The following is a 26,997-nucleotide window of genomic DNA, read 5'->3' as shown; positions in this document are numbered from 1 at the left end:
CTACAGCTGCCAACCTGCTGGGCTGGCAGAGGCCAGGGCCCACTGCCCACATCAGGCACTGGTCTCTGGACATGCTGGCTGCCCCCAGGGCCCCCGGAAGGGGTGTGGAGGCAGGCGCAACCCCAGTCACTGGGGTTCTAATCCCGACGGCCCTCAGGTCTAAACTGGGGGCTCTTGGCCCAAGGCCCACACCGGTACCCCTCGCAGCACTGAGCCCATGTTTTCTCCAAACTTAGAGCAACCGTGTTTATGACCGACAGCCCACGAAGCCTCCTTGTCCCCGGGGGCCCCTGCCTCTCACCACATTCCTGGAGCTGGGGAAGCTCTGGGGGTGTCTCCTGGCTGACCCTGCTGAGACTAAGGCACAAAGGACTCTGCAGACGCCAACGGCCGGGCCTGGGCCGGGTGTTCTCTGGTTCACTCGCCTACATGCGCCCTGCCTGCCCTGGAACCCCATGCATCAGTGGGGGCAGCACAGTCTTGCAGGTGGAGCATGCAGTGACCACTGCCCACCAAAGGCCACCTGGGGTCTCCCCCAGGTTGGGGACTAAGTCTGGCCACAGCCTGGGGAGACTCCCTAAAAGAGGTTGACAGTGAGCCTGAGCTCAGAGAGTGAGCAGGACTGACGTGGGCACCGCAGCCTGAATGGGGGAGGAGGCGCCCCCAGGAGGCCAGTGCAGAGGTGGGGGTGGGGGTGGAGAATGATGCCAGCAGGGGACCAGACCTGAGGAGCTGAGCCCCGGCTGAGGCCGAGGAGCTTGGAACCAGGCAGAGTGGAGGGGGGCCCCCTCAGATGGACATGTGTTTCTGATCCAGGTGACTCCGATTGCCACGGTGTGGACGGGGCCCTCAAGGCCAGAGAAACCTCAGGCTGCGGCAAAGCCTGGACTAGCACCGGGCGGAAACGCAGGGGGAGTCACAGAGCGGAGCGGGCAAAGGATCACGCTGCAGTGTCCCGGCTTCAGAGTGGGCGGGCGGGGAAACTGGCCCCTCCTCCAGGAAGCCCTACCCCCTGCCCCTGGCCAGGCCCACCCTGCACGCGCACGCGCGCGCGGGCCTCACCCAGGGAGAGCTGGCGCACGTAGGCCTGGTTGCTGAGAATGTACTGGATGCCCTCCTGGGAGTTCATGACGGCTCGCACGCAGCTGACGCACGTGAGCTGCAGCAGGGCGTCGGCGATACGAGCGACGCCGCGGCCCGACAGGCGCGCCAGGGCCTCCAGCAGCAGATCCAGGCCACTCTGCTCCAGGAACTGCACCATCCAGCCACCGTCGCTGCCCTCCAGCCGCTTGCGCAGCCCCGAGTAGTTGACCACGGAGGGCACCTGCAGCAGCCGGATGCAGAGCTCGGGCTCGGCGCTCTCCAGGTTGGCCTCCGTGGGGTCCGAGTCCTGCGGCCCCAGCTTCTCCTTCAGCGCCGCCCACTTGCGCTGCGCGCCCTCCTTCACCGACATCTTGCTCAACTGCGGGCGGGAGGAGACGGCTGTGAGCCCGGGGCCTACAGGGCATCCGCGGCCCGGCGAGGCGGGGGCAGGCAGTGTCCCCTGCCCGGTGTCTCCACCTGCCGACCGAGGACTCGCCTGCTGACGCCCGGGGGACCCGCCGTGCTGGCGATCCCTCATCCCGCCAGGCCTCCTCCCCACGGGCGTCCCCTGTGCCAAGCACCTCTGACACCCATCCCGTCTCGGTCGTCATAGCAACCAAGGAGGCCGCACCCCTGCCCTCACGGTAGGCACCGAGACCCCAGGAGGCCTCACTGGCAGGAAGGCCACTGACCTCGTGGTGCTCAGGCAGCAGAAATGGTGTCTCTGGGGCTCCTTCACCTGGGCCCCAGGGTGCTCCCCTGCCCAGTGGACAGGCTCAGATGGGGATAATAGGGTGGGCGGGGACAATTCCACACCCGGGGCATTTCCAGACTGCCCACGGCACCAGGAATGTGGCTGGCTCCAGGGTCACGTGCAAGGCCCACTCGATTCCAGGCGCAACCAGGGACCTTTGGGGAGCAGCCTTGCCAGGCCCCAGCTTCTGCGGGCCTCACTTTGTCAGTCAGCGTGCAGGGGGCAGGGAGCAGCGTCCCCCAGGCCCGGGGCTCTCGGACACTGACCTGGATTCAGCTACAGGAAGTCTGATCACGGCCCAGAGAACATCCCCCAGAGGGTGGGGGGTGGCCCAGGTCAGGACATTCCCAAACATTCCCTTCTCAGACCAGAAGAGTGGGACAGGCGGGGAGTCTCTCTGTGTCATCACTGTGACTGGTTGAGCCCCTCTCCTGGGGCCCAGGGCTGTGATGTGGGCCCCCACCCGAGCCCTGGGACTGGCCCAGAGGGTCAGAGGTAGCCCAGGCTCTTCTGTGACCATGTATGGTCTTGTATTTAGCGTGTGAGCGGGGCAGCGTGGAGCTCCTGGGCTGGAGGCCCGAGGGGCAGGGCACGGCGACACCACCGCACCTCACCCGGGGGCCTCAGGCTGGCACTGCCCACTGTGACTTCTGACCTCCCACCACCCGGAGGGGGGCACGGTACACCCCCCACTTCACAGGAGGGAACTGGAAGCGGCATCCAGGGAAGTAGGGTCACGCACGTGCCCAGAGTCCCAGAGATGGAAATGGTAGAGCGAGGCTGGCCCCCAGAAGGTGGCCTGGGGCCCTTGAGAGGCTGGCACCCACTGTGGCATCACCCTAAAGGCTGCTGGCTCTGGCCAGTTACGGGGGAGACCCCGGAGGCCAGCTGGGGTCATGCGGGAGACAGGCTGAAGGGGCTAAGGGCCCAGGTGCGGCTGCCCGGCAGGGCCCGGGGTCCCCAGCACTTGCTGGTCACTCCTGGAGGCCCCTCCCACCCTGGGTGAGGGTCTTGGGTGTCCTCCCCTGTGAATTAGGAGACGGCCCGGCCGCTGGGCCAGGCAGCTGATGTTTGTCAAACGGGAGCAGAACTGAAGCTTTGCCCTCAGTTCGACGGGAACGATGCCTGTTTCCCTTCCTCCATTGATACGGAGGGATGAGCTAGCAGTGGGGAATCTGCAGCAGCAAAATAGACGTGAGGCTTTTCTTAGATAGAAATAAGACTTTCCTGATAGACAAGGAGAATAAGAAATCAGTGAACAGGCTGGGGGAAAAGCGTAAACAGGCCGAAAAGAGTTTAAAAATCTTAGTTATTCTTTAACTGTTGCCACTAACAAACACCCGTAGGTAGACCTGTCCTCAGCAGAGCTAATCACTCTCTGACTTCAGGCGAACTGTACTCTGTATCGGGCCTTATCCTCCCCCACCCTCTCTTGCTGTTGTTGCTTTAGTCGCTCCGGCGTGTCTGACTCTTTGCGATCCCATGGACTGTAGCCCGCCATGCTCCTCTGTCCATGGAATTCTCCAGGCAAGAATACTAGAGTAGGTTGCCATTTTTTTCTCCAAGGGACCTTCCCAACCCAGGGACTGAACCCTGGTCTCCTGCCTTGGCAGGTGGATTCTTTATCACTGAGCCACCAGGGAAGCCCCACACGTGTAGCATTCTACATTTCAAAAAGACGATCAGGAGTTGATAACTTCAGGGACACCAGACTTGGTGATGTCAGCTGAGTTGCCTGATGTCAGCTGTGACCATTTTGAAACTTTGCAAAAGAAGAGGAAAAGGAAAAGAAAAAAAAAGGCAAGGCCTTTACGAGGTCATGAAGCCTCCCCCTGTCCCGAGAGAGGGGCAGCGCTTCTGAGGCACTGGCCTAGTGTTTCCCTCTTGCCTGGCAAATAGTGAGCCTGCCCCTTTCTCTCCACCAAACTCTGTTTCTGCATTTCTTCTGTTTGGCATTGGTGGACAGGGAGTCAAGATTTTGGCAACACCTGAGTTTCCAGAGCCTCCCCCTACCCCTGGGGGCCTCCTGGCAGTTGAGCAGCCCCTCCTCTGTCTGCAGGGGGACCCCCATCCCTTATCCTTCCCCCTGCCCTGCAGGACCCCTGGGTCCTCCCAGGAGGCAGACTGGCTGGGGCGGCGGGGGTGCGGGGGACATTGACCACTGTGCTCCCAGCTCCAGCCCTCTCAGCAGACCCTGGCCAAGCCTCAGGTCAGGCTGCTGCAGCAGCTGGGGGGGTGGGGGTGGGGGCATGCGGGGTGTCCTTCAGCCCTCCCCCAGGGGCCCCTGCGGCCCCGGCCCTGTGCTGGACCTGGCCCGCCCCACGGCTGCAAGGTTTAACCCACCCTCCAGGCCCCCAGGCACTCACCCAGACACGCAGGACCTTCCGGCTGCCTCTGCCCACCCAGGCTGGGCCCTGCCTGGGGCCGCCCCCCGCACTCCCCTGGCTTCTCATCACTGCTGCCCACCGACGCGCCCAGCTGCCCCTCTGGGGCAGCCTCGTGGTGTGGGGGAGGGGCACTCCCACCAGCACCGTGAAGAGCCCAGCGGACAGACAGACAGACCTCTGCACACACTGCCACCGGCCGTGGGTGCCGCTGCTTAAGGAGCACCCAGAGCTGACCCTCCCTTCCTGCCCCCGCCTCCCCTGGCCCGAGGCCCTGGCTGCCTGGCACAGGCTGGGCGGACACAGCGGAACTCTCCCAGGCCAGCACTCTGGCGTCCAAGTGTGTCTCCAGCCAAGAGCCCCAGGAGTCCCCTGACGTGGAGAAACAAGCTCCCAGAGGCCACCCGGCCACCAGAGCTGCCCCTCCGGTGCCGCCCAGGTTTCCCCACACACCCCTAATTCCCAGGGCCACCGGTTCACTGCCCCGAAAGACCCCCATAGGGGAGCCCCTGGGTCTGAGGGGAGGGGAAGCACCGCTGGTGACCAGCCTGGTCTGCCCACCATCCGCCTGACCCTAGGCCCTGTGTCCTGCAGCTGAGCTGCCCTGGCTGTCCGCAACCCCCTCCACACACAGGCACTGAGCCAGTCAGAGGATGCAAAGGGCTCCACTGGCCGCGTCCCACACGGCCCAGTGAGCACGGGGCATCCAGCTGGGAGCGTGAGCTCAGCTAGGGACCCAGAGGCTGAGGTGGGTGAGTTTTCTCCCTCTGATGCCTACCAGGTTGCCAGCCTCATCCAGGGTCCACCTGGTCAGGCCCGAGGCCAAGGACATCCTCCTAGAAACATTCCCACCACTTTTCAGGATAAAGAGTGAGTACGTAAATGGACCTCAGCAGACCACATACAGAGCCCTGACCCACAGCTGCAGCCACCAGACCAGAACACCCAGCACCCCCACAGGAAGCGGCCCAGGACGCGGCCCGCTCCCTGTGGGCCAGACCTGCAGGACATCAGACCCCTATCTCTAGCGACAGCCCCGGAAGCCCTGCGACGGCCCTGGGACATCCCCCGACGGCACAGGCTTCATCAGTAACCCACAGCTTCCTGGGCTTTGTCCTCGCTTCCCAGTGAGGACAAAGCAGAGAAAGTTGGACAGGACAGGACATCGCCCAGCCACCGCGTGGGGGCCCTCATCTCCCTCAGCCGTCCAGCTCTCCCAGCCCTGCTGCCCCCATCAGGACCCGGGAAGCCCCGTCCTGTAAAGAAGCTTCCTGTACACAGAAAATAGTTTAACATAGTAATACGTGTTATATAGTCAAGGGTGTGTAGGTAGCGTTCTATGTATACAGTAACCACACGGCGGTGATTCCCTGGCTGCTGCAATTCCGAATAAACAGCTTTGCCTGTTCCCTTCTGGGTGGTGACTGAGCATCTCTGCAGAGAACACTGGAGGGACTCGAGGGAACCAACGTTTACGGCTCTCAGGAGCACAGGCTGTGGGCGACGGCCCCTGGGGACAACGCAGGGACCCTGCGTGGGAGGCAGCGAGCCGGAAGGCGGGCTGCAGCGGGTTTTCATACTGAAACTTGGGCCTGGCGGGCTCTCACGGCTGTGGTCATTCAGTCCGTGGGTGCCCGGCTCTCAGCCCTGGCCGTGCTCAGCCTCGGCCTGCCCTGTCCACCGGCTGAGCGCCCACCCTGCAGCCAGGCCGGGCGCAAAGACCAGGGCTCCGAGGGGCGGGGCCTCGGCTGTGCTCTGGGCGGAGCCGAGGCCCAGAGCGGGCGGGGGCGCAGCTCTGTTCCGGGCGGGGCCCGAGCTCAGGAATGTGTTCCCGGCGTTCAGGGCTCCCTCAGGCGAGGGCCGTGGCCAGCCCACCAAGGGCAGGGCCTGCGCAGAATTTGGAATCAGCACCGCAGGCTGAAAAAGTCTGGAGCTCCCAGGGTCCAAGTTCAAGAGGCTCAGGCCAGACCCTGTGCCTTGGGCATCTGAAAGGTCAGGTTCTTCAGCACCTCTTCTGTCCTCCAAGCAGCCCACCCCACCCCCCACCGAATCTACAGCGGACAAAGGGAAGGCCCGTTTGTAGGGAAAGCCCCCGAAGCTCTGACATTAGTGGGACGTTGCCCACAGATTCTTAGCGTTCATCTTTCTTCTTCCGTTAACGTGGGGTGTCCTCTGGGAAGGGGTCATGCCTTCCCCATCCGACTGGGGCTCTGGAAGAAAGGGTCTCCCTCTGAGCTTTCCCAGGGTCCACTCACTGATCTGGGTGTCCTGCTCACTGGCATCACCCAGCCCACACAGGTGCCACCTCCTCAGACACCCATCTGGCTCTCCTGCACATGGCCAGCCTGGCATGGTGATGCTGGCCCCTCCACCTGGGTGCCCTCATACCTGGGCAGTGGTGCTGACCAACAGGAAGCCATTACCTCTGCCTACAATAATCAAACTCTGTGTGTGTGTGTGTGTGTGTGTGTGTGTGTGTGTAGCAGACCTCAGAGACCAGCCCCTGCAGATGGAGAAGCTGAGCCGGGCACACACTGGGCTGTGTCCTGGACACGCACTGAGCTGCGGCTGGGAGGCCCTGGAGGGGTCCAGGGCCCACTGGGCTTTGGGCAGCCTGGTGGGTGGGCAGCCCAGCCATGGGACTGAGCCTCTCACCTTGTAGAAGTGGGTGGGGTTCTCTGTTCCACAGTCCCTGTTGGTGAGGGGTGCAGGGTGAGGGGGCTGGGGCTGGGGCAGGGACTAGGGCTAAGGAAGGCACCTGTGACGGGCAACGGTTGCTAGCAGCTGGGGAGACAGCTTGGGGCAGCCCTGCTGGCATCAGCACTGAGCTGGGGTGCTTCTGGGCGCAGAGCCAGCAAGACTGGGGGCGGGGGCACAGAGTGAGCTCGTCTCCCGGGGGTGGGCGGTAAACCCGCAGGAGCGGGGTTCCGGAACTGGGAGGCAGGGGCTGCCACACAATATTTTTAGCTCCTACAAAACCAAAATTTTTCCACTGCCTGGCAACTCTTGGATTACATTCCTGGCAGCTCCCTGGAGCTCAGGGGCAGCCCAGGCCCTGCCCGGTGGGAGGGGGAGCCGAGGCTGCCCTGCCGTGACTTCCTGTCTCCCTCCTTTCCAGAATCTCTGCTTCTCTGTGTCATCTTCGCCAGGCCCCGAGCCCTCTGGGGATCTCGACTGACCTGTGTGGGTCACCTGCTTTGGGCTTGTCCCAGGTAGGGAGTCCTGCAGCAGGGGGCCTCAGGGAGGAGACTGAGTGTCCGCCCACCGTCCACCCGTGCTTGGGCGCATCCCCCAGGGCCTCAGGCATGTAGGGTCCCACGGTTCCCTGGCCCATCTCCTGTCCACACAGCCCTCCTGCCCACTGCCACCCACGTCTCCAGGATGGAGTGTGAGGCCTCTGCCTCCTGAGCCTCACTGTGTGAGGAGGCTGGCTGGCCACCGCGGCACCCAGCAGCAGGAGAGAGGGACTGGGGAGGCGGGTGGGCACCAAGACGTCCAGGGCAGGGCCGAACTACGAAACAGAGACGACCACCAGGCGGCTGGTTGCACTGTGGGATTCCAACCACGTGAAATGGCGTGTGTCACACAGGACACACGCCAGATGCTAAGAGAGGCCGCATCCAGGGGGCGTACGGTCGTCTCACAGTGAGGAAGGGAGTCCGCAAGCACAGTGGCAGAAGGCGACCGGCGGCATCTCACAGGGAGACCTGGGCTCCGAGCGGCTCTGTCCCCAGCTCGGTCACCAGAGCCAGGAGCCGGCTCTACTGCGCTGTGAGCAGAGAAGGATCGGGCCCTGGGCGGGCTGCACCAGCAGTCCGGGGAGCCAGGCCGGGGCTCGGTCCCTGGTGCCCCAGGACCTGGGTCAGGTTGGGGTGACAGACAGACCTCTCTGGACCCCACCGTCCTCGTTAGGAGCAGGAGTTGGTGGGGGCCCCACAGGGCGCCCCTCGTAGGGGACTGACTCGACAGGAAACACTTGCCACTGGAGGCGGTGGGGGGTGCCGCCCCTGCGCTAGGCGCACTGGGAGGAGGGTCCACCCTGAGCTAGGCACTGCGGGTGTTGGGTTTTGGGAACGGGCTTGAGGGGATCTGGGAGTCCCCCTCCCCCAGGATGAGCCAGCTCGGGTTTGGGTGCAGGGAGAGAACAGGAAGGGTGGAGGCACCTGACACCAGGAAGCCCAGCTTTCGCTTCCACCTGCCCTGCGGGCTCACAGGGGCCACGTCTGTCCTTGCCTTCCGCTGTCACCCCCTCTCTGGGCTCAGCACTCCGGGTGCACAACAAGCCGGGCTAACAGGGAGTGTCCAGAGGCCTGGCCACCTCTGCCAGTCTCGGGTTCTGGTCAAGCTTCCGGGGGCCTGAGGCTGGAAAGATGGGGAGCGGCTCGGGGGCCGACGGGGACAGTGGTCACCACCGCCACCCTCTATCACAGAGTCAGCGGTGGCGCTTGAGGGAAGTGACGTGTGCAGGCCTGCGGTTAGAGGGTGAGGAACTTGGTGGCGCCCCAAGGGGCAAGGTGTCTGGCCACAGCGTCCACCTGCAGGCTCTGCTGGGCCGCACGCAGACCCGGGGCTCACTGCCAGCATCCCCTCTGCCCGGGTTCTCTCCCCGAAGAGCAGACACAGCTCAGGGCAGGAAGTGTAGGTCCCTCCCCTGGCCCCTGCACCCTGCAGGGAAGGCCGCTCAGGGAGGATCCGCGGAGTTGGGTAAAGGAGGGGGTCAGGCCAGCTTCAGTCACTGACCACCCTGTGCCTGTCTGGGGGTCTTGGGGTTAGACATGAAGGCCACCCACTGCCTGCCCCGGGGTCCCCCCAGCCACAGCCCCGCCTGTCCTGTATCCCCGGTCCAGGCTGCCTGCCCAGAGGAGGGAGAACAAAGCTGCAGAGTGGGGATGGGGAGGGCCCAGCCTCCAGAGCCTGGCACCACCAGGGGCTGTGGCCAGGGCCTGGGGGCAGGGGACAGCTCAGGTTCCAGATGAGACCAGGCTCTGCTGCGGACCAGCCATGTCCCTTGGGCACGGACCTCAGGACCCCTGGGCCCTGACTCCTATCTTCACCCAGGGATAAGCAGGTTGATGCCACCCCACCCCCTAATCTGCCAACAGATCCGTGGATGCCAGCTGCAAAGCAGGCCCGCCACTGCCAGAAAGGGCGGGCCCCTGCCCACTGCCACCTCCTCGGCTGGCTCACTGGGTGACGCTGAGTGGGAGGGTCACCGCCTTCCAGGGCCCCACTCAGCACTCCTGGGCCTCCCGACCCACGTGGCCGGTGCCAGCAGCCCGACTGGACCGGGCGAGCAGGATCCTGAGTGTTGGGCACAAGATGCTGCATGCTGTTCCTTGCCAGGCACCAAGGGCCAGGCCCACCCTGGACTTGGTTTTCGCATCTGTAAAATGGCCAGGATGCTGTCCAGGGACCTGGGTTGGCTGAGTCACTGCCGCCTGCAGAGGGCCGGGCCCACCTGGCCAGCTCCCCCGCTCCTCTCAGAGGTGACCGCCCAGGTCCTGGCCGTGCCTCCATCTGGACAGCCTGATCCTGCCCCCAGGGAACAGCCCGGAAGCACAGGGGCGGGGTGGTGGGCATGGGTGTCCCCAAAGTGGGCAGCAGCTGATCTGGGCACCCCGGGCTGGTGTTCTCAGGCCATTCACGCTCGTGCATGTGGGGCGGCAGAGCCAGGCGGGAAAGGGGGATGGCCAGCGCCCCCCACACCCCCTGCTCCGGGGGCCTGGGAAAGAGCAGATGTCTGCTTCCTGGCTGCTGTGCGGGCGGCCCTGCAGAGCTGTGAGTGAGCAGAAACGGGGACGCTGGTCCAGGCGCATGGGTGAAGGGAGGCAGGCTCCACACTGAGGCTGCGTCCCAGGGTCCCAGAAGACCCGGCACCAGGCCAGACGGGGAGACTGAGGCCCCCTCACCCAGCTGGGCAGGGCCCACGCTGGTATCCACGCCCGGATCCACCAGCATGGGCGAGGATCAAGGCCAAGCTGAGGGACAGAGCAGTGCCTGCCCCGCAGTGGGGTCTGCTGGGAGAGCGTGTGTACGTGGGTGTGGGGGGGGGCCACCACTGCCTGCGGGGCGAGAGGCTGGGCCTCTGCCCACAGCAGCCCAGTGCGGACTCCGAGGAGCCTGGGAAAGCACCACCCAGGGCTGTTCATGCGGCCAGAGCGGAACGGCCCTCTCCGCCTTCCCGACCCACAGTGCACAGCGCTCACCTTTGATGCTAGGTCTCAGTGGCACCATCTGCAGAAGGGGTGCAAAACACGCTCTCCCACACCTCCCTAAGCGTGTTTTCAGGCTGGCTTCCCATCTAAGGAGGGCGCCGCTCGATGGCCCCAGTCGAGCGGGCCTCCCAGCAGTGCAGGCCGCACAGCCTCTCCTGAGGGTCTGCCTTCCCTGTTGGGGTCCAGGCACAGCCTCGTGGGAGCAGGTGGTCCCCTAGTCCAGCCTCCTTCCCTATCAGGCCCCAGGGTGCTCTGATGGGGACTCAGCTTGCCAAGTCGGGGGCTGGAGGGTTCAGGACTAGCCCATGAGCAGGGGGATGCCTGAGTGGGGCCCTCAGGAGGTGCAGCTGGAAAGAGTCGGGGTGAGGGAGGGGTGGGGGGACGGGGGCTGCAGGAAAGTGGCCTCGCCCTCGCCCTTGGCCTCTCGGTCCTCAGACAGCTCAGGGGGGCCCTCCACCCATGTCTGCCCCCTCTCCCACTCCTAGGAGGGTACGCTGCTTCGAAGAACATGTGGCTCCTGGCGTCCAGCGCCGCCATCAGTCTGCAAGGGCTGCTGTGCTCTGGAGTCACACAGGGCGGTACCCCGAGGGTGGGCCAGCACCTGCCCCCCACTGCAGGCCCAGGGGCAGGGGGCGCTGCTCGGCCAGGACGAAGCTCCCCCAGCTCCCAGAGCGTCGCTGGCGGGACCCTGAGGCGGCTGTACCCACATGCCTGCTGTTCCTGTGGGGACTGCGGGGGTGACGAGGGGCAGGGGGACAGCCCGGCCTCCGGGTTCTGGATCCCCGGGCTGCCCACTTCTCTCCCCCTCGGGACAGTAGTTTCCCCATGCCCAGCATGGTGGACACCGCGCTCCAGCCCCTGTAGAGGCTGGTGCACACAGTAGGGGCTTCATTGGCACCTCTTTCCAGGACGGCGGGCACTGATCCTGTCAACCAACCACCCCGTCTTGGTCTCCTCTTCTGTGAAACACAAGCAACCCTCACCCGGGGGGCGTGATAGTCAGAGAGCAGGTGGGGACGTTCAGGCCAGTTCACCGATTCCTTTCCTCCATTCATTCGGCCCACAGACCCTCGGGCTGTGGCGGGGACTTCACCTCTGGGATCCCCCTCTGGCCGCCCTCACAAGCCAGGGGCTCGAGCCCACCTCTGGGCACACTGCTGCCTGGGTCCAGGCCAGGCCAGCTAGTCATGCCTGCACGCAGGGCCATGCCCCTCTCACCGCCCAGGATCCATCCCTCCCTCCCGCCACCTTCACGAACCAGCTCACTTTTCCAACCAGGGAGACAACTGCACTTTGACGAAAGGCAAACGGAGTCTATTCAGGGCACAGCTTCCCGGGCCCGGTTTAAGGGGGAGGTGTGTGCAATTAGCTCCGACAGCCCGTCAGCACCTCCACGCAGTGGAGGCCTCACCTGGTGGTTAACTCTCTGTCACGAAGGAGCAGAGCCTTCGGGGAACTGGCCACCTGCGTGGGTCACGGGAGGGCAGCCTCACCAGTCACCAGGGTTCACGCCAGCGCCCCCTCCACCCACACCTGCCCTGATGACCTGTCAGCTCCAAGCTGGGCACTGGCAGCTCCTGGGAGGGTGGACCTAGGCAGTGGTTGAGAGGGGCTGACGGTACCAACTGGGCTTTGAGCAGAAAGTTGGTGCTGGGCTGGACAGGGGTGGGTGGGAACGGTGTGAGGTCTCAGACTCCAGACTGGGACCGAAGGCCCTGGCAGCAGCTGCAGGAGGGCCGCAGCATACACGCCACCCCCCTGCCCCCTCCCCTGCCCTGGGCAGCCATGCCAGGGAGTCTAGGGCTTTGCTCCGGGTCCCCAACTCCTCCACTGCTGGGCGACATAGGAGGTCCAGGCCTGAGCCACTGTCCCCACTCTGTGGGTGAAGATAGGGAAACTGAGGCCCGAGAAGGCCAGAGTCCTGGCGGTTCCCATTGCCAGAGGGAGAAGGGGGAAGGGCTGGTGGGGAGGGGACTTCCCAACCCCTGATCCTGCATGGGTGTGCCCGACCTCTGGCCTTGTTCCTGATTCCTGGCTGGGGCAAGGGCTTGGCCATCACAGGGCCTCTGACTCCTGGTGTGTCTGGCTGGGGAGGGGCAGCCTGGGGCCTCAGGGGTCAGGCGGGCAAGCTGGGGGTGGGGGGCGGTACAGATTCCCTCCTGAGGTTGTGGTCACTCCCCAGGTTCTTCCCCAGGAAAGGGGTCCCAGGGTGGGTCTGGAGGAGTAGGGGCCAGACTGCCAGCCCTATTCCGGAGGACGGAGGGCAGGGCCGGGGGCTCAATCCCCCAAGGCCTGCCTGAGGGGTGCCCAGGCCCCTGCGCCCACTGCTCCCCGGCACCTACAGACCCAGCAGCTCAGCCGGGGCTGCAGGCCACCGCGTGCCCTGTGTCACCGGGGCGGCGGTCGCGAAAATGAAGTTTATTTTCCCAACTGTGGCTGATTCATGGTCAGGATGTGGCGGCCGCAAGGCGGGGGAAACCTGCCGGCACTGGATAGGGCGGCGGCCCGGCCGGCCCTCGGCCCACCACTCGCGGGCAGCGCGCGCTCGGGCGGCGTCTCCGCGCCGGGGCCGGCAGTCTGGGGCGGGGCGCGAGCCGACGGGGCCGGGGCGCCGCGGGATCCCCGCCCGGGAGCTGGGACCCAGCTGCCCTGCGCCGCGGGGCTGCGGGCCGTCCCCCGGGCTGCACACGCCGCTACCCCAACTCCGCTCCCGAGCCGCAAGCGCCCCACGGCCCCGACTCAGTTTCCCCGCGGCTCCCGGCCGGCCCAGAGGGCGCGGACTTACCGGACAGGGACGGCGGCCGAGGGCGGGGATGGGGCCAGCGTTCGGTCGGGGTCGGATGAGGGGGCCGCGGGCTGCCGGCCCACCTTGCGGCTCCGCACGGCTCGGGTTCGGGCTGGGGCTCAGGCTCAGAGGGGCGCGCGGGAGGAAGAGGAGGCGCCGCCCAGCCCCGCCCGCTGGTGGCCACGTGGGGAGCGGGCGCGGGCCCGGGGCGGAGTCTACTGGGGGGCTCCTAGAGAGGCCCCGCACACCGCTGCCCCCCGGGCGGGGCGCCCAGGGACTCTCCCCAAGCCCGTAAATACCCGCGCCACCTACGCCAGGGCTCAATCTGTTCCCGGCCCTCCCAGTTTCTCTCCTGCCGGGCGGGGGTGGCTCTGGGGGGTGGGACACACGGAGCGGGGAGTGGGGGTCCCGGGAAAGCTCTGAAAGTGGACCCCCCGCCTCAGCCCTCTCTGCCCGCCCCCCTCCCTGGGCTCCGCTGCTCCGCCCCCTCCCACAAACCTCCTGCAGGCCCCCCTGGCAGCGCGCCAGGTAACCGGCTTACCCACTGAGGCTTCCTGTCAAAGCCTGGCGGCAGGTTGACCAGCCTCCCGGGCCGTGCTCGCTGAACCCCGCGTGGGAGCCCCCTCGGGCCAGTTGACCCCGCGAACTGACGCCTGGGGTCCCCTTATGGTAGCTTGGTCTTCTGGATTCCAGAGCGTCCCCATCAGGGGGGGCCAGCCCAGGACCTGGTCCCTGGTCCCCAGCAGAGATGCGGTCTGAGTGGTCTCTGGGCCTGGACGCTGCTGGCTGCAGGCAGCAGGCCTGAGTGCCTCCCCCTCTTTCTGTCCTGCCTCATCACTCCCACAGACTAGGGTGTGGGGGGGAGGCCCGCATGGCACAGCAGGAGGCCAGCCCTTGGGGGAAGGGCAGGGGTGCCTTCAGCCCCAGGCCTGGTGGGGGAGACACCACCCTGCCCGCAGGGTCCTGCACTGGCAGGGCCTTACCTGAACTGCTGAGCTGTAGTTCCCCATCTGTTAAAGAGATGGACGGTTCGGCCTAAAGGTTACTTACTGGTGAGATGAGCGCAGTGGGTGAAACATCTGCACTGAAGGCTTGGGCTTATCAAATCTCCCCCGAGACCGCAGCCTTTGGACCCTGGGGGAGTGGGGCTGGGGGCTGAGGGCTCACAGCGGGTGGGCAGCTGGGAGCAGATCCTTCAGATAGGGGTCCAGGTGGCTTCACAGCCTTGCTCCGTCTTCTCCCTGGGGCCAAGCACACACCCCTTGGTGCCCAGCGCGCCCCTGCGGGGGCGGGGCTAAGACTGGCGGATGCAGCCCCTGCCGGTCCAGCGGCCTCAGCCCCCGGAGTCTCCTTGGCTCCGCCCTGGTGTGGGAGCAGCTTCTGGCAACAGGCCAGTGTGAAATGAGTGCCGGGCGTGCCAGGTGAGCCACCAAGGAGGGTGCACTGGCTCCTGGACACCGTAAAGCCAGGGACCTGTGCGTGTGGCGGCCGCCCGTGCCGGGACAGCCGTTCCTGGAATGCGCAAATCCTAGCTCTGCAGACGTGCTGCTGCCTGGAAGGCTGGCTGGCACCCCTGCCCGGCGCCCTGGGCCTCTCCTTGACCTCCTGAAGCTTTCCTAGCTCCCCTGAGCTGGGTTTCAGGCCTCTCCATGGTCCCTGGGATCCAGCAGTTGGCCCCTCCCGGGGGAGTGGGGGGGGGGTTGGCACTAGTCACTGACTCATGGGTCTCCCAGCCTGGCGCCTGGCTATAGCCGGTTGTGGTCAGTGGGTGTGTTTGTGGATCCAGAGGACGGAGGAGGGCAGGGGAAGACGGTGGGGAGTGACCTTCCAGCCTTCAGGCTGGGCTGGGGAGGGTGACCCAGCTGTGAGACCAGCGCTGAGCAGGGGTGTGTCCTGCGCCCCAGATCCCCAACTCTTACCCACCCGGGGGTGGGGAGCAGGCAGAGTCCTGAACCTCCCTCTCAGAGGCTGAAGAGGGAAGCCTGGCATCGGCTCGGAATCTGCGGATCGGCCACCAAGTCATCCAGTCATTACGCCCATCCACTTATCCATCCTTCCATCCATCCATCTGTCCACTCACCCACCCACTTATCCATCCAGGACTAGGTCTTCCTGGTGAGCAAGAATGGTGGGACCCAGCCCTGCTACAGAGTGGCCGTGGCACCCCGGGCAGCTGCTCTGCCTCTGGTCCTGCTGATCGGGGCCTGACCACTCTGCTCATCTCCAGAAAGGTCAGCTCTGGTGGGGCAGCGTAGGGGGTTTTGGCCCTGGATCCGCTCCTCTGCCTCAGCCCCTTTCCTCTGTAGCCCGGCAGCTCCAGCTGCTGTAACCTCAACACCCTTTCAGGGCAGGAAGTGGACATCCTCTCATGCAGGAGGATGGACCAGGGCCCATCCCTGATCTGGGGAGGGGAAGGGGGACCCTGGTGGGACGGTGGGCTGGGTTGTCAGTCAGAGGCTCTGGTAGGTCAGTGACATCTAGCCTCTTCCTTTGAGGGTCACTCACACACTCAGGAGATTTTCATCATTTGCTGATCTGCATTTGGGAACTTCCCTACTCGCTAAAATCTATTTGTAACCCTAAAATCAGTACTTGTCTCGCAATCATTTGCTGATATGCATAGACCAGCAGAATTTCTGAGTCCCCAGCTGAGGTCAGAAGGAGCCACTCTGGGCTTTTTTGTTCAATCTCACGCTGCAAACACGGCCAGTTTAGCACTCAGTCGTCCACATTTTTGTGCTTTTGGGGGAGACAGTCCTGTTTCACGTGGCCCTGGCCCAGCCCTAAATGTGTCCAGTGTCCCTAAGTGCAAGAAGGCTGGGTGTGTTTCACAGAGAAAACATGTGTGTTTGAGGAGTTTCCTGTACATGTGAGTTTCAGGGCAGCTGCCTTGGGTTCAGGGCTCCTGAACCAGTAATACAATATGTACCAAATGCAGTGTCTTTGAACAGTAAGGAAAACAGAACAAGGTCATGTATTGATTGGCTGTTATTTCAGCTGTGGTCTGAGGACCCTGACTCTGGGCTCCCCCAGGGCGATGGCTCAGTTCTCCATAGTTCAGTGTTTGTGGTGACTCTACAGACGAGAAGGAAATGGCAACCCACTCCAATATTCTTGCCTGGAAAATCCCATGGACAGAGGAGCCTGGTGGGCTGCATGCAGTCCACGGGGTTGCAAAGAGTCAGGCACGACTGAGTGGCTAACATGACAGACCAGACCCGCAATCCTTGCTGCTGCTTTAGCCACTGGGCTGTCTTTTTCAGAGATTCAGGGCCAAGCCGGGGCCTCACGGGTCTCTGATCCCGGCTGGCCTGCCTCACTGCAGCCACCCCTCGCGCCTCCAGACCCCAGGCCCCACCCCGCCACAGCCCCCTGCTCGGCCCAGAATAGCTGGCTCCATTTGGCTCCCAGCCATCCTTGAATTAGGCTCTGAGCCTCTCCTCCGTGGAGAAGAATCCGCTGGCATCTGAGCTTTCCCGTGCAGGAAGAGTTTATAGATCTCATGCAGGGGATGGGGGTGAGTGGGCGGAGGAAGGGGCTCCTGTGGCCCCTCCGCCACCCAGAGGTGCTCTGCTCCCCGAAGGCCCCGGGACACATCTCTGCCCCTGCCCGTCCTTGCCCACCCCCTTGGGGGTCTCCGCCCCTTCTGGCCCACCCCTTGCTCAGCCTCTTCCTGACCCCAGCAGAACTCTCGTTTTTTCCCTCCAGAACAGTGGGGAGGTTTAAGGGTTAGAAATAACCCCAAACCCAAGTATGATCCTCTGCACCCACCTCTCCTGCCTGCTCAGTGCCTGGTCTAAGACTCCGCTGTCTTTCCCACTCCTGCGCACTGCCCTCCCCCACCTCCCAGAGAACTCCCCCGCCAGGACCCCTCTGCAGGGATTCTCCGACTCCAGTCCTCCCCACCCTGGAAGGATCACTGTGCTCCCCTCTCCCAGGAACCATGGACCTCAGCCCTCCGTGCCCCGTCCTGTGGGGCAGCCGTCGGGCTCCCTGGCTGGACTGTGAGCTCCAGTCGGGGAGTGGCTGCGGCTCGGGGTGCCAGCAGCCCCCGAGTGTCCAGGATGTGGGGGTGGGAGGTAGGAGTGAGCTCCAGCTGCCTCCCCACCCCCAATCCTGCGTGCTCTGCCTCTGGGGCTCCCACTGCGTGTGCAGCTCCGAACCTGCCAGGCTCTCTGTGCCTGCGCGCCCTCCATCCCCCTTAGCTCTGCACCCAGCCCTCCTCTCTGTGGCTGCCTGGGTGGCACACCATTTCCTTTCGTCCATCAGGTCCTGATTACCTTGGCCATACTTTGGCCAAGTGAAAGTGAAGTCGCTCAGTCGCATCTGACTCTTAGCGACCCCATGGACTACAGCCCACCAGGCCCTCCCTCCATGGGTTTTCCAGGCAAGAGTACTGGAGTGGGGTGCCATTGCCTTCTCCGTTAACAGCGGCTAGGCATATTATATTTACTTGGAGCTGGTATACTTTGTGACAGCCTTAGTGCCCTCGGACATGGCATGCTTGGGTACTTTGGCCAAGGTAACTTAGAAAGGTAACTAGAAATCAAGCTGTAACTTGACGAGCGGCGCCGGACCGAGCACCGCGGCTCGCAGCGCTCAGGGACAGCCGATTGCTGCTTGAGCGCCCTGGGCTGGGAGGATCCGTGGGGGGTGGGGGGTGGGGGCGGGACCTCACGGTGCGCAGGGTGCTGGGTGCTAAGCCATGCCCTAAGCCCGGCACTCTCGTCCTGCCCCGAGTCTTACCCCAACCCTCTCCAGGCCACACCAGGGGAGGCAGCCAGAACCACATCTGGCACTGCAGAGGCGAGGGACAGCCACAGCGCCACGCTTTCCCTTGATGGCTATCAAGGGATGTTCTTTTTTTAACTTTTCACATTTTAAATTGTATCAATTTATTTACTGAACCCTGAACGCATTACTTAAGACCAGATTCACCAGGCTGTATAGGGGGAGGGCAGCAGCAAGACGCCCCCCTCCCTGCTTCAGCATCTGGGGAGCTCTGACCCCCGTGCTATTTCTTCCCATCTGTGGGTCCCCACCACCCGTGCCCCCCTCCCCAGGCTGGCACCTGCAAGGCACAGCTCTGTTTGCTCATTTGCTCCTGGGCCCGGCATGAGGCGCTGGGTGATGGGCAGGTAGCTGGGTGTGGATTGGCTGGCATGTGGGTGGGGAGCCCAGAAAGACCCCGCCTCACTGCCTCTGGTTCCTCCTCCACGGCTGGGCTGTGGTCCCTCCGGCTGCAGCTCGCCCCAGGGTGGGGTGTGTGTGTGTGTGTGTGTGTGTGTGTGTGTGTGTAAGCTTTCCCCAGAAGACGGACACAGGGCTCTGGGAATGGGCAGCCCCTGGCCAGGGTCCCTGCTTACCCCAGCTAACAGAGCCTGGGCCTTTCTGGTTCCCCCCACTCACCCCCCCACCTCGTGTTGGCAGAGAAGTGGCCATGTCCTCCTGCAGCCGCTGACTCAGGCCCGCGTCATCTGGAAGAGCAGCTGAAGGGGAGGGGAGTGGCGGATGGGCAGGCTTGGTGTGGGCTGGGGGCCTGCAGGGCCTGCGGGCTGGGCCCTGTGCAGCCAGGGTGTGCTGCCCGTGGGCAGAATTCCAGAGCTCTGGGCCTGTGCCGGCATGCTGGAAGCCAGGCACACCGCTGCAGACGGTGGGTGGTGGTGTCCAGCAATCCAGTCCAGGAGCCGTGTAGCCGGACGGCCCAGGCCCAGATCTGGTTTCTGCTGCTGATAAGCTGCCTGGCCTTGGCTGCTCAGAGCTGGGCCCCCTGCCCCCGTTGAGGGGGAAAGCAGTGACATTCCCACTGTGGTGGGGAGGGGTCCTCTGAGCGGTCCCCTTCCCATCTGTGCCTCTGTCAGTGTCATGAAGTGTGAGGGGGCACCCTGGCTCAAGTCCAGGGGAGGCGGTGCCAGGCAGCTTCACTGGGGCAGAGACAGTTCCTCCAGACAGGCCAGGCGGGCAAGAGGGAGCCCTGAGGCACGGGTAGATGGGCTCCAGACTAGACGTTTACTGCTGGCTCCTGTTTGCATTTCATGGGCACAAAGAAGTGCGCTTCAGGCTGGATACTTACAGCTGCAAGCATTTCCTGAGACCAGAGATGGGAGGGCTCCAGTCGAGGAATTTACAATCAACCTCTGGATTGGCCTCCAAAACAGAAGTCACAATAGAAACTGGGTCAGCAGGCATTCTTTGTCTCTTGTAAACACCCTGAGGTAATAGTCACAGCAAGAGTCAAGGGAACAGTCAGGTCAGGGACAAAGAAGGGCAAGACCCTGTTTGAGTAAAGAATTACGGGATCTCCGCTCCCCCCTTTTTGGGGCAAGGGAAACACCACACATGTGCAGAAAGTTTCCTTGTGGGTCAAAAGTCAAGGAATAACGCCAGGTCATAATGAGTTTTGCATTTCGAGACTTCGAGATCCATCTTGGTTGAGGTGAGGGTCCTACCCAGGGAGGGTCCCAGGGTAGGTCAGGTATGGAAAAAGAAATCAGAGAGTTTGCTCAGGGTAAGCAAAGACCCAGAAGAACTGACCTAAATAAATGGCCTAACGGCCTCTGTGCGGCGCACCCCTCACGGCGGGGCGCCCACACCCTTCTGTCCGGGTGCGCGCCTCTGCCTTGCTGCCAGCTCATCTCCACGGTTTCCTCTGTGTGCTCTTCCATGTATTGTTGTGCTTTGTCTCTACTAATAAACTTTGTGCCTGCATTTACAGTTTCTGCCTCTGTGATAAATGCATTGTTTTTTTTTTTTTTTTTTTTTAAACTGGGAACAAAGATCCCGGGAAAAATAGCTTCTAGCCTCTAGCCGTTGCTGGTCTGGTGGCTGCGATTCCTGGTGTTCACCCAGGATTCCCAGGTTCAATTCCTGGGCAGGTACTTAAGATCTCGTTTCACACCACCGCCCAGGCTGGCTGGTGGAGATCAGAGTCAGGGCGGAGATCGTGCAGGGTAAGAAGACGTGGGAGCAGGAAGGATTCGAAGGGACTGTTGACTGGAAGATTATTCACAGCCTGAAAGTCGAGAGTTATGTCTTATTTGGTGGGAATCTTTAGGACTTCAAGCCTGAGAGGCAGCATCTCAAGTGACCCTGAGTGAACTGCTCTGGGGGGGTGAGGGGAGGAGCCAGGTTACCTAGAAGTTTTGCAACAGAGGGTAGATAGTCTGAATGTCAAAAGATGATTGTTAATTAAAGAAACCTGTATAATCCAAGTTAAAGAATTTAGCGCTTTACTGTGTATGGGAACATGCAAGAGTCTGGGCTCACTGCAACCATTCCTTTGATCAGCACAGCAGCGGTCTGGGGCCAGGTTCCTGGGTTTTCTTTTTCGGAGTTTCCCCAGAGTGTGTGAGCTCACAGTGGGGGGCTGCAGACCCCAAGGACTGTGTCACCCTCTGTTTACAGATATGGCAGGAAATATTCCATTTCTCAAGGTTTGAGCAGGGACGGGGTGGGGGACCCTGACTTCTGGCATGAAAGATCCCAGTGGGGCAGGGCCAGGCGAGGCTGTAATGGGGGATCTGGTGGGGGTTAGACAGGCGTGCACATGTGGGAGAGTGTTGGGAGGTCAGCTTTTACTCTACAGGGGGAGAAGGCGCACCGCCTGGTGTTGGGAAGACTGGGATGAGGGTGAGGGGGGCAAACTGAAGTGTCCAGCAGCGAAGGCGGCCAGGCCCCCTGGCATTCGCTGGTGATGAAGTCAGCTTGGCCTGTGGGAACAGCTGGCAATTTACAAAGGCTGGGGACGCTCGAGAACCTGTTTCGATCATAGTCCTGCCTTCCTTTGGGGCCTCAGGCCCCGTTCAGCCCGACTGCCTAGAGAAAGGCCCCTTGGGGTGGCTAGCTCTCCCACGGGTCCTGGGCTTAAACCCATCAGAGTGACAGAGACACACCAGGCCTGGGACCCCAAGAGCTCCATGTCTCTCTGGCTGTCTCTGGATGACACACCAGGCCTGGGACCCCAAGAGCTCCATGTCTCTCTGGCTGTCTCTGGATGACACACCAGGCCTGGGACCCCAAGAGCTCCGTGTCTCTCTGGCTGTCTCTGGATGACACACCAGGCCTGGGACCCCAAGAACTCCATGTCTCTCTGGCTGTTTCTGGATGGCTCAGTGTAGCCTGGCTTCGTGGTTCACCTCACTGAGGGATGTGGGCCAGCGCCCAGGGCCCCAGAAAGTGAAGCAGGCATCCAAGTGGGCAGAGAAGACCAGGAGGCCAGCCCTGGCTGGCAGGGCCCTGAGCGCTGGACACAGGCGCCTGCGGAGGCTCACCTCCTTCACCTTCGTGTGGCTCCGCTGGCAGCTGTCACCTGTTGACTGATGGGGTCCTTGATGCTAAGGGTGCGCTCACGGCCATGGAGAGCAGGTGCCATGGCCGGACTTGGAGCCCATAGCCAGGGTCCTCCTGCCAGCACCAGCTCTACCTTGGGTTGGGCATCTCCCACCCTGGGGAGGACCATGCCCCTCTGTGCACCCCTCTCCCCTCCCCTGCACCCCTTCACATTCTCACCCCACCCACTTCCTCCCAGAGGCTGGGTTGGGACCTAGGGGTGAGGTCTGGTTGTCCTCAACCTACAGATGTAGACGTTGAGGCTGGAGCCGGAAGCAGCCCAGTCAGGAGGCCTGGGAGGGACTGCAGGACCGCACTGGAGATACCCAGTGGGCAGAGGCAGGCCTCTGGCGCAGCTCTTGGGGGCCCTTGGGGTGCAGGAAGGCCCAGGGACCCAGGAGGACACGTGAGCGTTGGTGTTCCTGGTTGGGAGGTGACCCTCAGGTCAGGTGCCGAGCCCTCCCAGAGGAGGCCTTACCTGGCTGGACGGGCCTGGGTCCTGGGCACAAGCGCAGATGGGGGACAAGCGGGGACATTCAGTGGAGGGAACCGCGTGGTCCCCTCTGGGGCCAGGTCTGCTGCTCTGGGCAGGGCGAGCTGCCCTCCTCATGGCCCACTGGCAGCTAGGACTGGAGGGGTGGGGTGAGGGTGGAGCTCCAGAAAGAGGCCTTCCAACTACAGAATTCTGTTTTCAGGGTGAGCATGCGTGTGTGCGTGCGTGTGTACATGTGTGCGCCCGCGTCCAGGCCAGGCGGGGGAGGAGGGGTGGGCTGGCAGGGCTCCTAGCGGTGGTCCAGAGGTTCCAGGCTCCCCCCAGGAGTGCCCTTGGAGGCTTCCAGGGGCAGGGCGTGGTGGGCGGCAGGACACTATCCTGAACTCAGTGTCCGCGGGGGAATTCCTGGGTGACCTGAGCGCCTCTGGCCCACATTCTCCTGGGAGGAGGCCGGCCTGTCCGCTTTCCACGCGGGCTACAGCGCGGTTCTTCATGGACCCCTGCCCATCACACCTGCTGCCTCTGGAGACCTCTAGTCCTCCTCCGCGGGGGGTCCCGCAGCCCCGCCCACCCCCCCCCGAATCCCCCGCCCACCCCCCCCGAATCCCCCGCCCACCCCCCCCCCCGCCCACCCCCCCGAATCCCCCGCCCCTTCTCGTCTCAGCCCCGCCCCTTTCCCCTCAGCCCCGCCCTCCTCTCAGCCCCGCCCCGGGAGAACCGCGCTTAGCCGGGCTCCAGGTCCCGTCTCTTCGCTGCCCCACCTCCACCCCACCCCTCCCCCACTGCGGACCCCTGGGGGGCCCAGAACAAGCCGGTCTCCCTACCACCTGGGCTTGGGGAAGTGGTACCAACAGGGGGTGGGAGAGGGCTCCGCAGGGTCAGTGCAGACTGGGGACAGGCAGCCTCCCTCTCCCTCTGCCCAGGCCTGGGGTGGGGGTCTTGGCGGGAGTTTCCCAGCTCCTCTGCCCTGCGTGCCCCAGGTGGAGCTGGGGGTCCCCGGTCCCCTGCTGGGGGAGGGGGAGGGAGGGCAGGCCGCTGTGTGGGGCTGAGGAGGCAGCTGCGTCTGAGTCATGCTCCGGAAAACGGGGGAGGCCACTCCCACCGCCATCTGTCTCCTCGGGGAGAGAAGGCGGAAGGGCTTCGGTCCCTTCTTCCCTGCCTGGCCCTGGGACGCTGCGGGTTCTTTCCAACGCCGCTCTTCCTTAGCTCCCCCGAGGGGCCCCACAAGCCAGCACGGAGGGGCATCTGATACTCAGCCAGCAAACCCAGGCCACACCAGGGGCTCCAGCCCAGGGACTTTTCAGGGACACCCTCAGCTCGGTCCAGGGACCCCAGAGCCTTCAGTGCTCTCCTGAGTCCAGCCCAGCACAGGCATGCCCCGCCCCCAGCCGTGACCGATGGCTTCTGTCCCCAGGCTGGGAAACCTCCGCTCAGAGCCTTTGAGCAGCCCCCAGCCTCCCATGCAGCTCATCCCTGAGACCATCAACCTAAGAGTGGGGAGACCCTGAAGCCCTCCTCTGGCTTCTGCATCAGCCCCTTCCCTGGGCCCGGGTCGGGGGTGGAGGGGACACCCTTTATGGCTTCCCACCGCCCCCCCCCGCCCCCCGTCCCCCTCCATTAGGCTGCACTGCTTTCCCACCCTTCTGGAATTATGGCAATTTTCCTTTGTCATGTTATGTGTGGGGCAGGGTGGGCAACTGAGGCATCGGAGGGGAAGGGGCTCCCAGATCCCCCATCTCTCTGCAGGTCGCTCCCAGCTGCAAAAGTGGGAGCTGGGCTGGGCTAGTGGGTTCTAAGGCGTGGGAATGAGGCACAGGTGCAGCGGTGACCCCTCTGTCCGATGGTGCCGGCAACTAGGGGCTGAGCTTCACCCCACCCTGGGCCATGCACCTCCTTGAGCAAGCACAGGTAGGGCCCCTTCCTGAATACACTCACCTCTCTGGGCTTCGGGGGACTGGCCAGGCAGAGGACGGTCAGGGTGATCCTTGCTGCGCCTGACTTGGGAAAGCCACTTGAAGGCAGAATGGCGCTCTGGGCCCTTAAGGCAGCTGAGGGACCCAGGGACCCAAAGGCCCCAGGGACCATGTGTGGTTCTTGTCCAGGGATGCAGAAATAGTCAAGAGCCTTTTGGGTGCCTGGGTCAGAACCCCAACCTGGTGGAAGAGAGAAGGTGGAATTGATGGGAATTGATGGACGGGAGTCATGGTGGGGGGGAGCGGGGTCAGGAGGGCCTCTCCATCCCCAGGCTCAGCTCCACCCCAGCAGCTCCTTGCCTGGATTCCTCAGAGGAAGAATCCTGGGTTTGGACTCTCTGGACAGCCTGGGTCCCACACCCGCCCTTGGCAGTCTGTGTTGAGGCACCAAGAGGGTGGGAGATGGGGTGCTGCAAATGGGAGACCTTTTCTTCGAGGCCCGGGTTCAGCAGGGCCCACTCTGCAAAGGAGGGGAGGCAGAGCTAGCTGGCAAGGTGCGCCTGCCACGGGGCCCCTCCTGACGGGTGGAGGTGGGTCTCTCTGGGAAGGTGCCGTGTCCCTGGTTCCTGACCCCTGGGTGGGAGAGGTGTATCCCTCTGGACACCAGGACGGAGGAGGCCTCAGAAGGGCTGCTGGGTGACACTGGCGGGCTTGGGCTTGGCCATGAGGGTGGTCGGCAGTCTGGGAGCAGCTCGGTGGTCTTGGGAGTTGAGAGGTCACCTTGTGTGATGGTCGAGGCTGGGAAGTCAGGGACCCCAGCAGGGCTGTGAAGCCTGCTGGCAAGTCCTGTTGCCCCTCCCCTTGTCAGGAACATCCAGTCTGTGCCCTGGCACACCAGGGTTCTGGGGCATGACAGAGGCTTCCCATGTATACATACAGAATCTGACTAGGAGGTCTCAGAGACAGGGAGGTGCATTAGAGCTGTCCCATCAGCAGACACGTCCTTTGCTCTCTGGCTCTGTCATGAGGTGCTTAAGTCTGATTCGTGTTAAACCCTTTATAGAATCCAACACCCATCCATGTATCCATCCATGTATCCATCCATCCATCCATCCATCCGTGCGTATATCATCATCTATCCGTCCATTCATCACCCATGCATGTATCTATCCGTTCATCTTTCCTTCTGCCCACCCATCCCCCCACCTATTCATCCACCCATCCATCACCTGTCTGTCAATCCATCCATTCATCCACCTACCATTCATCATCTACTTGTGGATCTACCATCCATCCACCTGCTTGACATTTACTGAAAGCTCGCCATGTGCTGGGCATGAGGTTAATATTGGTTATACCAGGTGAACAGAGGCATAGCATCACTCTCGGGTAGGGTTGCCAGCTGAAGTAAAGGGAAACACAGGAGGCTCAGTTCAATTTGAATTTCAGATAAACAACAAATACTTTACTGTAAGTACATATGCAATGTCTATGCGCATACATGAACATTTGATGTAAACATGCAATGTCTGATATAAGTATGTCCCCAATACTGCGTGGGATATACTTATACTGATACTTATTTGTTGCCTATCTGAAATTCAGACTTAACCGGGTGGTCTGTGTGTGATCTAGCAGTTCCAGCCTGAGGAGCTCTTTGAGCTGGTGAGATGAGGCAGGATGACAGATGCATCAGCGTTCCTGGTGGGAGGGCGACACCTCCTGTCCCTGAGAGTTGGGGCAAAGCTCCTTGAGGGGACGAACGCTTCCCTCTGCACAGAAGCCGTCAGCCATCAGTCCTGCCGCCCTTTGGCTGCACCTCGGTGCCTCCTCCCAACAGCGTCTCTGTCGGCAGCTCTGAGGTAAGCTCGGGTCTCGCATTATGCCATCCATGCGCCAGAGCACGGGTCCAGGGCACCCATTTCCACACGGGAGTCTCTGGGGGTGTCGGTGACTTCCTCAGATGGGCCCTCCAGTGGGCCTGATCCCCCCACCTCTCTCTCAGGCCGGGAGAATTTGGGTCCAGGAATTCCTGACGTCCTGCACTGAGTGCTCCGTGCTCCAGGAGGCCCGTGCTGCGCCCCCCACCGACCCCGCCGCCCCATTCCTTTCTGGCGCTGCTTTCTCTGCCCTTCATACTGCTGGCCAGCCCAGGTAGCAGGTGTTTATTGGGCTGGGCTTGGGTGTTTGCCCTCACCTCTTGCTACTGGATTATAATCTCCTTTTGGGAGGGGCTCAGTCTTTTTGTTACTTTATGACCTGTTCATGCCTGGCAGCCAAGACCTACAGCTACTGTGCAGGACAGGCCTCTCCTCTCTGAAAATTGTTACACTCAGTCCAGTCTGACTCTTTGCGACCCGGTGGACTGTAGCCTGCCAGGCTGCCCTGTCTGTGGGATTTCCCAGGCAAGAGTACTGGAGTAGGTTGCCATTTCCTTCTCCGGGGAATCTTCTTGACCCAGGGGTGGAACTCAGGTCCTGCACTGGCATGTAGATTCTTTACCACTGAGTCACCGGGGGAGCCCTCCTCCTTTATGGGCACTTTGAAAAATGGTCTAATGAAATCCTTAAACAAATCTATGAATGTGGTAATATCATGATCTACATTTTAAAGTTGTAAATACCAAGGCTCAGGGAGAATAAGAAACTTCCTCAGGGTGACTCAGCTGGGGACTTCAGACCAGGAGCACAAAAGCACAAATCCATCATTTTGAAAAATGCTTGTTATTAAAATATAAACTAATGCAAAAACCACAGAAAAGAAAGTTTGTGAAAGTCACTCGAAACCGTGTCAGTTAGAGGTAGCCATCATTCCATTGCTCAGTCCTATCCCAGACACCTTGCTTCACAAATTTGTCCAGCGGAAGGTTGGAGATAACTGAAAACCAGCTTGGGCTAAAGCTTTAGCGCTCTAAAATAGAATGCTGAACTTCATTTGGATTTAAGTGGAAGGACTTGCTGACTTTCAGATAAATATTTTAACAAAAGAGACTGGTTCTGAGAGAGTCATTTCCTAGGCAGGTTGATAGGAAGTCTAGGGGTC

The 26,997-nt window shown here is 62.5% G+C and overlaps 1 protein-coding gene across 7 annotated transcripts in view; it reads right to left on the bottom strand.

Moving 5' to 3' along the window:
* The window catches only part of INF2 (inverted formin 2), a 28,543-nt gene extending 14,497 nt beyond the window's left edge, over nucleotides 1-14,046 (bottom strand). For 3 of the 7 annotated variants that reach the window (XM_061395523.1, XM_061395524.1, XM_061395527.1), the window contains exons 1-2: nucleotides 4,204-6,701; nucleotides 1,063-1,462 (exon numbers count right to left, since the gene is read on the bottom strand). In XM_061395523.1, the coding sequence (XP_061251507.1) occupies nucleotides 1,063-1,462; nucleotides 4,204-4,785 (982 nt within the window). In that variant the 5' untranslated portion in view covers nucleotides 4,786-6,701. Of the gene's footprint in view, nucleotides 1-1,062; nucleotides 1,463-4,203; nucleotides 6,702-13,221; nucleotides 13,436-13,762 lie in introns of those variants that run through there. The other 4 variants (XM_061395525.1, XM_061395526.1, XM_061395530.1 and 1 more) reach the window with 3 other exon arrangements.
* Between the last annotated feature and the right edge of the window lie 12,951 nt (nucleotides 14,047-26,997).

This window comes from Bos javanicus, chromosome 21, assembly GCF_032452875.1.
Source record: "Bos javanicus breed banteng chromosome 21, ARS-OSU_banteng_1.0, whole genome shotgun sequence".
Classification (NCBI taxonomy): Eukaryota; Metazoa; Chordata; class Mammalia; order Artiodactyla; family Bovidae; genus Bos; species Bos javanicus.
Note: the sequence above shows the minus strand (reverse complement) of the source record. Positions and strands in the feature narration are given on the sequence as shown.